Raw genomic sequence first — 7885 nt, forward strand, 5'->3', positions numbered from 1 at the left:
ATCTGAATCCCAGGAATATTCATCAGTATTCTGTGTCCAGGAGCAATGGCCACCCTTGTACCCTCTTGGAGACTGGCATGCAGGGCGTGAGGGTGGTGTTAGCCTCCCCCAGCATCTGGCATTTCAGGACATACTGCCTCTGACACCCCTGTCCTCCTTAAAGTTGGACTGATCTTTTCTTGTCAAGACATCCACATTAGTTGCCACCACTATGTATTGTGGCAGTGAATTCCATAAGGAAGCAGTTCTGTTGTCTGTCCAGGCTTTATTCCAGTCAATTCCATGGTGTCACCCCAGGTTCTCATGCCAGGGGCAGCACGATAGAATACCATGACCAAGTTACAGAAACAGAGGTCTGACTGCTTGTTTTGATAGCTTAGAAGGGGTGGGAGGTGCTCTGTGACAAGATGATCTTTCTGATAAAGACAGGGACACGAGATGAAAAATCCAATATGGCCATCCCCAAACAGTAACTTAAAACTCTTTCTCTTAGCAGAAATCCCTAGAAGGTGCTTGTGGTGTCTAAATATGGGTGTATTGGGTCACGAAATTAGTTATGTCAGTGTAAAATGTTTTAATGGGGAAAGTCCTCAGGAGGCAGAACTGTTTCCCCAGTATTATTCTGGAGCTTCACAGAACTTTCGCCTACTGATTTCTCTTGGACTGTGGTTCCTATAGGTCCCCAGTTAAATTAGGGGGCTCCCTCTGCAGCCTTTGCTTTATTGTGACTGATTTTGCCTGATGATATTTTTTAGCCAATGTTAGTAAAAAAGTTGGAGAAGACCCTGTAGTTCTTCCTTGATTCTTTCAGCTTAAATAAGTTTAGAAGGGCCTTCTTGAAGGACACTTGATCAGCCCCATGCAAGCTGAGTCATGGGGAGCTGCGTTCCCTTTGACTTTGATCTTGGCAGCAGGTTTGTGGGGCGAGGGATGTATTTCCTCTTACTTAAGGGCCAGCTATACAGGCACAGATCAGGGTTCTCAATGTGTGGATGAAAAAGTGGTGCTGGGAGGAAGGGTTTAGATTTGTTAGACACTGGAGAACTTTCTGGGACAAGCTGAACCTTTAAAAAGAGACAGGCTTTACTTCAACCAAAAGGGAACCAGTCTGCTGGCAATTGATATCAAAAAGCCAACAAGAGCTGGGGAGCCTCCAATTTGGGACACGTCCAAAGGGATGACTGCATAAACACTCAGAGTTATATCGATAGGAGCGTAATAGAACTTGGGAGTGAGGGCACAGTAGCAACTGAGGGCCATGTGTGGCGATTAAGGGGCCGAGGGAGGCAATGGTTACTGGAGAGGGAGACACATTATAGGTCAATGCTACAAGTCTCTGAGCCAAGATGGGGGAGCTGGAGTGCTTGGTGTTCAATGACAATTTAGGTATCTCAGAAACATGGTGGAATGGGGTAAATCTGTGGGCTGGTAGAGGTGTTGCATTAGACATCAAAGAGGACATCGAATCAAATAAGTTACAAAGCATCAGGGGAATTAACTCCCCAACAGAAGCGATATGGGTGGAAATACTGGGCCATAAAGGTTACTTAAAAGTGGGGGTGTACTATCGCCTACCTGATCAAACTCCTGAGACTGATCTTGAGATGAAGAAGAAAATAGGGGAGGTGACTAAAGCAGATAATGTTATTATACTGGGAGACTTCAACTACCCTCACATTGACTGGATAAACATGTGCTCAAGTCATGCTGTAGAAATGAGATTCGTAGACATCGTAAGGGACCATGCACTGGAACAGTTGGTCACAGAGCCACCCAGAGGGATATTGATCTTGGACTTGGTTCTGAGCTGGTCTCAAGACCTGGTGAGAGATGTAGAAGTTGTTACACCCGTTGGGAATAGGGACCACAGTGCTATTAAATTCAGCGTTCAGGTCAATGGAAAGTTACCCCTAAAGTCTAAAACTGCAACGTTTGATTTCAAAGGAGGGAACTTTTTAAAAATGAGGGGAATAATTGAGAGGGAAAAGATCTTGTGGTTGTAGAGGATAGCTCAATGAAAGTGTCACCCTAGTGTGCTGCAATGGTGAAAAAGGCAAACTCAATGTTAGGGATTATTAGGAATGGGATTGAGAATATAATGGCTAATGTTATAATGCCCCTGTATAGATTTATGGTGCGGCCTCATTTGGAATACTGTGAACAGTTTTGGTCACCATATCCCCAAAAGAACATTGCAGAGCTGGAGAGAGATGACAGAAATTTTTCTCTCTTTCCCCAAAAGACTAGAACTCGAGGACATCCAGTGAAGCTGATGGGCAGTAGATTCAGGATGGACAAAAGGAAATACTACTTGACTCAGAGAGTGATTAAAATGTGGAATTCGCTGCCAGAAGGATGTAGTGATGACCACAGGAATAAACACCTTAAAAAGGGGATTAGATGGATTCATGGAGGATAGGTCTATCAGTGGCTAGTAGCCATGACGACTGAGGGGAATTTCCGTATTCAGAGGCAGTAACCCTCTGAATCCCAGAGCCAGACGGCAACATTGAAGGCCTCGGCCTCTATGCCCTATTGTTGGCTGTCCAGAAGAATCGGTTGGCCACTGTGTGAGACCGGATGCTGGACTAGATGGACCATTGATCTGATCCAGCTGGGCTCTTCTTATGTTCTTATGATACACTGTCCAGTGATGGTGTGGACTCTCGGTACCTGGATGATAATAATGATCTCATGCTAGCAATAACCACTGTGAGCAATGTGTACATAAAATGACAAACTATTATTGACAAACTATGTATACCCCAATTCCCCCCCCCCCCCCGGGGATCACAAGCAGCTTACATTGCTCTCTGCTCGCCCTTTTTCATAAAATATGACAGGCTGTAGATTTATAAACCATCCCAGCTTGGCAAAGAAACACCCTTAACACCCACTATATAAAAAAAGCTCCGGACACTTCAGCCTGTCCTTGTGGAGGTGCTCCCATTGAACTGTTTTGCCCACCCTCTTTCTGCATCTTTTGAAGTTCCGATATTCATTTTAAGATGGAGGGAATCATAGTTATGCATGTTGTTCCCCATGTGGTTGCACCATAGATTCCTGTTAAGGAATGATGCTGGATGCTGCATCCTCAGACCCTTCAAAGGCATTTCCTAGTTAGTCACTGCTACTTCAGATCCCCTCAGAGTATACATGAAGATAGTATTTCTGCTCTAGCTTGTTGCATCACTATAAAGTTTAAACTTTCTTACACCGGATCTCTTTTTGTCGTTTTGTGGCCAGTCCACCCAATTCAGAGAGAGCCTTCTGGAGCTGTTCTTAGTCCACCTGGCTTTCCTGGCCACCTCGCTGGTCACTCCTGACTCCATGTCACGTATCGTCTAGTGGGGCCCTTTGTTTTCCCTTCCACCATGAACACTGTCCATTCTTTCTTACTCTTTGCTCTCTATCCTTTAACTGGTTGACTGTCCATCGGAGGGTCTATTGGAATCAATGTCGGTGTGCTTGAGTTACTGCTGTTAGGGCTCCTGGGTATGGAAGGCCATCCCTGGATGCCTGTGTAACTCAAAGGTTTTCTCCCCTGACAGACATGATCCCCGAGAATGCACTAGAAGAAATGACCAAGAACTTGGACATGAGTGCTGTGCTGGCTGAGATCCACCATGCTGACCGCGAGGGCATCCGCATGATGTGAGGCTCTTCTGGGAGTGCTTGGGGTGTGTCCCAGATGGGAGGACAGAATTGGGGAGCCAGTATCCATCAATTATTTAATTAGCATATTTTTAAACATCCCCCCCCCCGGAAGCTCAAGATAGGCACAGTTCTCTCCCCTCCTCCCATTTATCATCACAACAACGCTGTTGGGTAGAGGGCAAGTCACCCTCTCAGCCTGAGATTACCCAGTGGGTTTCATTGTGAGCAGGGATTTATCTCTTAGTCCAAATATCAAACCACTATGGGTTGGGAGATAGATGAGTTGAAGCCTTTACATAGATCATTGCAGGCCTGACCTATTGTTTTCTATTTATCTATTTATTTCCTACCTACAGCTTCTCCCAGTCCCCAGCACTGGAGCTAGACAAATTCTTGGAGGATGTAAGGTAAGAGAATTTGTGGAGGCATTTGGGGGGGGGGGCCGCCTTCTCCTTCTGTGGCAGCCAGGGTCCCCTCTTCAGGTCACTATGCCTGTGAAAAGGACTCTGAGAAAGCTTGTCTCAACTGACTTATTTCTTGCTGTTGTGTGAGCAAATGCTTCTCTCCCCCCTCCCCATCTCACAGGAACGGTATCTACCCTCTCACTGCCTTCGGCCTGCCACGACCTCAGCAACCACAGCAAGAGGTAGTGAAATCCCCCATCGCGCCCCCATCGGTTAAGACACCAACTCCAGAACCTGCTGAGGTGGAGACTCGCAAGGTGGGTGATTGATTCAGTCTGCCTCTCCGAGAGAGAGAGAGTCGGGACTCTGCTTGCATCTCAGCTCATAGCCGGCTTCCTCATTCTGTCCCCAGGTGGTGTTGATGCAGTGCAACATCGAGTCAGTGGAGGAGGGCGTGAAGCATCATGTATGTATCTTGTCTCCCTCGCGCTCTGTGGGTGGGTGGGACAGTGTGCTGCTCTGGGGTAGCCCGCTGCAGCCCAGAATACCCTGCTTTCCTCCTGGGCTGAGCACAGCAGCTGTATCTCAGAAGGAAGAAGCTGGGATGGGTCCCGAGGCCGGGAATTGGGGTTGAAAACACACTCTTCTTTCTTTCTTTTTCCTTCTCTCCCATCCACCAGTTAACACTGCTGCTGAAACTGGAAGACAAATTGAATCGACACCTAAGCTGTGACCTGTTGCCCAGTAAGTGTTTGCATTGGAGGACTGGGGTGGGGGGGGGGGAGACACACTGGGCTAACAAACACTCATGTGCCTGTAAGGTGATGCACATTTGGACAAAAAAAGCCCAACTTCAAGTATAGGTTAATGGGGTCTGAATTTGCTGAGACTGAGCGGGGAAAAGATCTTGGGGTTGTAGTAGATAGCTCAGTGGAAGTGTCAACCCACTGTTATGCAGCAATGAAAAAGGCAAACTCAGTGGTAGGGATTACTAGGAAATGGATTGAAAATAAAACAACCGATATTATAATGTCCCTGTATCTATCTATGGTGCAGCCTCCTTGGGAATACTGTGTACGGTTCTGGTCACTGTACTTCAGAAAGGACATTCCAGAGCTGGAAAAAGTACAGAAGAGGGCAACCAAGATGAAAGGCTGAAGAGTCTGGGACTTTTCAGTTTAGAAAAGAGACAACTAAGGGGGGGGGACAGATAGAGGTTTATAAAATTATGCATGGGTTGGAGAGAGTTGACAAAGAAATTTTTCTCCCTCTCCCAAAATACTGGAACTTGAGGGCGTCCAATGAAGCTGATGGGCAGTACAATCATGATGGACAAAAGGAAATACTTCTGTACACAGAATGGGATTAACTGTGGAGTTTGCTGCCAGAGGATGTAGTGATGGCCACGGGATTAGACAGCTTTAAAAGGGGGTTACATAGATTCTCGGAGGATAGATCTGTCTGCTACTAGCCATGGTGGCTGAGAGGAACCTCCACATTCAGAGGCAGTAAACTTCTGGATCCCAGGGCCAGAAGGCGGCATCAAAGGAAGGTCTTGGCCTCTGTGCTGTATAGTTGGCCCTTCAGAGGAACTGGTTGGGCACTTTGAGAGAAAGGATACAGACTAGATGGACCACTGGTTTGATCCAGCAGGGCTCTTCTTTTATTCTTATACCTGTTCTCTCCACCTCTCCCAGATGACAATATCCAGGAACTGGCAGCAGAATTGGTCCAGCTGGGATTCATCAGCGAGGTAGGAGCTCTCCTCTCATCCACCCACCTGCAAGGGTGCTTTTGCGCCACATCCCTTATGCCTCTCCCACCTTGGCTGCTAAATCAGTCCTGATGGGGGTTAGCCTAACTGTAGTCCACACCCAGCAGGGCACAACCCGCTCCCAAAACTCATTGCCCTCTTCTTCCCCCATGCAGGCTGATCAGAGCCGACTAAGCTGTTTACTTGAAGAGGCATTCAGCAAGTTCTTCTACTCACGGAACGGGGCGCTGGCAGCAGTCACCGTGTCATCTTAAGGGCTGCCCTGTTACCGCCGGCATCCCTGCTCTGCGTCTCTGCATCTGTGTAGGATAACACCCGAGGCCTGCCGCCTCCACTGATGCCGTGCTTGGTTGTGCCTCCCGCATGTGTTGTAGCTGTGTCTCGCAGACAATCGCTGCCACCGTTGGGGGGAGGGGGGGGGCGAGGCAAAAGGGGGGAGGCTGTGTGCCTCGTCAGTATTATTTCCCTGTGGCCAACGGCCTCCCCTAGGCTCACACGCATGGAGTTTTGTTTTGCTTGAATTGTACAGAGTTTTTTTTGCACAGCACAGAGATGTCTGTCTTTATTTAAAGGTTAGGAGGGAGGGGGGGAAGAAATCGGATTCCAACCCACATGCTGTCTCCAGACCCGCAGGCACTCCTCCTTCCTCCCCTATCCACCATGGCTTCACCCACAAGGGAGGGGGCTGTCTTTTGACGGGGCTTCCCATATGGGTCATGCAAAAGTGAGGCCTTGTCTGGAGGGGGAGAGGCAGGCAGCCGTAAAGGTTCCAGGTGCAACAGGCAGTAGGTAGGGGGAGCCCAGCATGCCACCTGGGGCTGGACGGCTCTGGGGATGTGGCGCTGTCTCCCTCTCCTGGCTTCCCAGTCTGGTTCCTGCAAGCTGGGCCCTCTCCCCCCCACCCTCCTCAGCAGGGCCGTGAACGGTGCCCCCCCCTCTCCTGCGCTGGGGCCTCTCCAAGTGTCATTTCTGTTCCTATTTTTAATAAACTGTTTTGTAAATAAGCAACTGGAACCTGTTTGTGACTGGCTTGCCCTTGCCTGGAACTTGGGAAAGGGGGCTGGTGTGACGACACTTCGGCTTCATTCATCGCTCTCCTCCCAAGACCTGCTCACCACCACCACCCCCGCAGCAAAGATGAGAATCTCAGCTTCCAGTTCTAGATTTATTTGTTTTTTGAATCAGGGATTTCTTTGCCATTTTTTCCCTCTCACCAGAGATCTCCAGATAGTGCTGCTGTGTCGTCCTCCCCTTTTGTCCTCACAACAGCGCTGAGATCAGCTGGGCCGAGAGAAAGCAAGTTGCCCCAGTTCAGGCAGTGAGCTTCCAGATGTGGGGAGTGCCTTGTTAAAAGACCAGGGCAGTTCTGCACACCTCTGTCAGGCAGGAGCATACGTTCTGCTGTTTGTGGAGTTGAAAGGAAAAGGCTAAAGGAGGGCTGGGGACAGTTTGGACGCCCCTTCCTTGTACCAAGAGAAGCTGAGTCCAGAAACCAGTAGTAACTCCCATCAGGTAAATGGGCTTGAGAGGAAAGAAGCAGACATGGCATTCAGCTCCCACCCTCCTCTTCTGATGCTTGCTTCTCTAGGCATTGCCACCGCTTAAGTCCCTTTCAGTATCAAGAAAAGTATGCCCTTTTAAATGAAATTGTGCGTTTTCCAGCAGCTGGATTCTGTACCCAGGTACTTCTCTCCCTTTTCTCTGCATTGGCAGGGCATTGTAGAACACACGCAGAACAGGCAACACTCACACAGATTCTGTGTCTCCTGTAGTTGATCTCCTCCTCTGACCAGGGAAGGGTTTTGTGGGCAACACCCAGTGTCTTCTTGGCTCCAGGCTGGCGGACTTGAGGGGGAACTAAGAGGTGCTGCAGTGCCTGGCACGAACAGGTGCTTGGGAGGAGTTTTTCTTCTTTCAGGATTGGATCTTAGCTGTGATGGCTTACTTTCAGAAAGTAAGAAAGTACTTGGGAACCTTTATCAAAAGTTATCTAGATTTTTAGGTGGAAAAACCTGCTAGCTGGTGCCGTCAAGTCGCAGCCAACTTATGG

At 48.6% G+C, this 7885-nt stretch overlaps 1 protein-coding gene across 1 annotated transcript in view; it reads left to right on the forward strand.

The window, feature by feature from the left end:
- Window positions 1-6788, forward strand: part of NRBP1 (nuclear receptor binding protein 1) — a 29301-nt gene extending 22513 nt beyond the window's left edge. The window contains exons 12-18 of the mRNA XM_015415136.1: window positions 3552-3654; window positions 4014-4064; window positions 4243-4378; window positions 4474-4527; window positions 4742-4805; window positions 5759-5814; window positions 5991-6788. Coding sequence (XP_015270622.1) covers window positions 3552-3654; window positions 4014-4064; window positions 4243-4378; window positions 4474-4527; window positions 4742-4805; window positions 5759-5814; window positions 5991-6089 — 563 coding nt within the window. The 3' untranslated portion in view covers window positions 6090-6788. The remainder of the gene's footprint in view (window positions 1-3551; window positions 3655-4013; window positions 4065-4242; window positions 4379-4473; window positions 4528-4741; window positions 4806-5758; window positions 5815-5990) is intronic.
- Window positions 6789-7885: the final 1097 nt, after the last annotated feature.

The sequence above is a fragment of the Gekko japonicus genome, unplaced genomic scaffold, assembly GCF_001447785.1.
Source record: "Gekko japonicus isolate JY-2015 unplaced genomic scaffold, Gekko_japonicus_V1.1 scaffold63, whole genome shotgun sequence".
In the NCBI taxonomy this organism is placed as follows: domain Eukaryota; kingdom Metazoa; phylum Chordata; class Lepidosauria; order Squamata; family Gekkonidae; genus Gekko; species Gekko japonicus.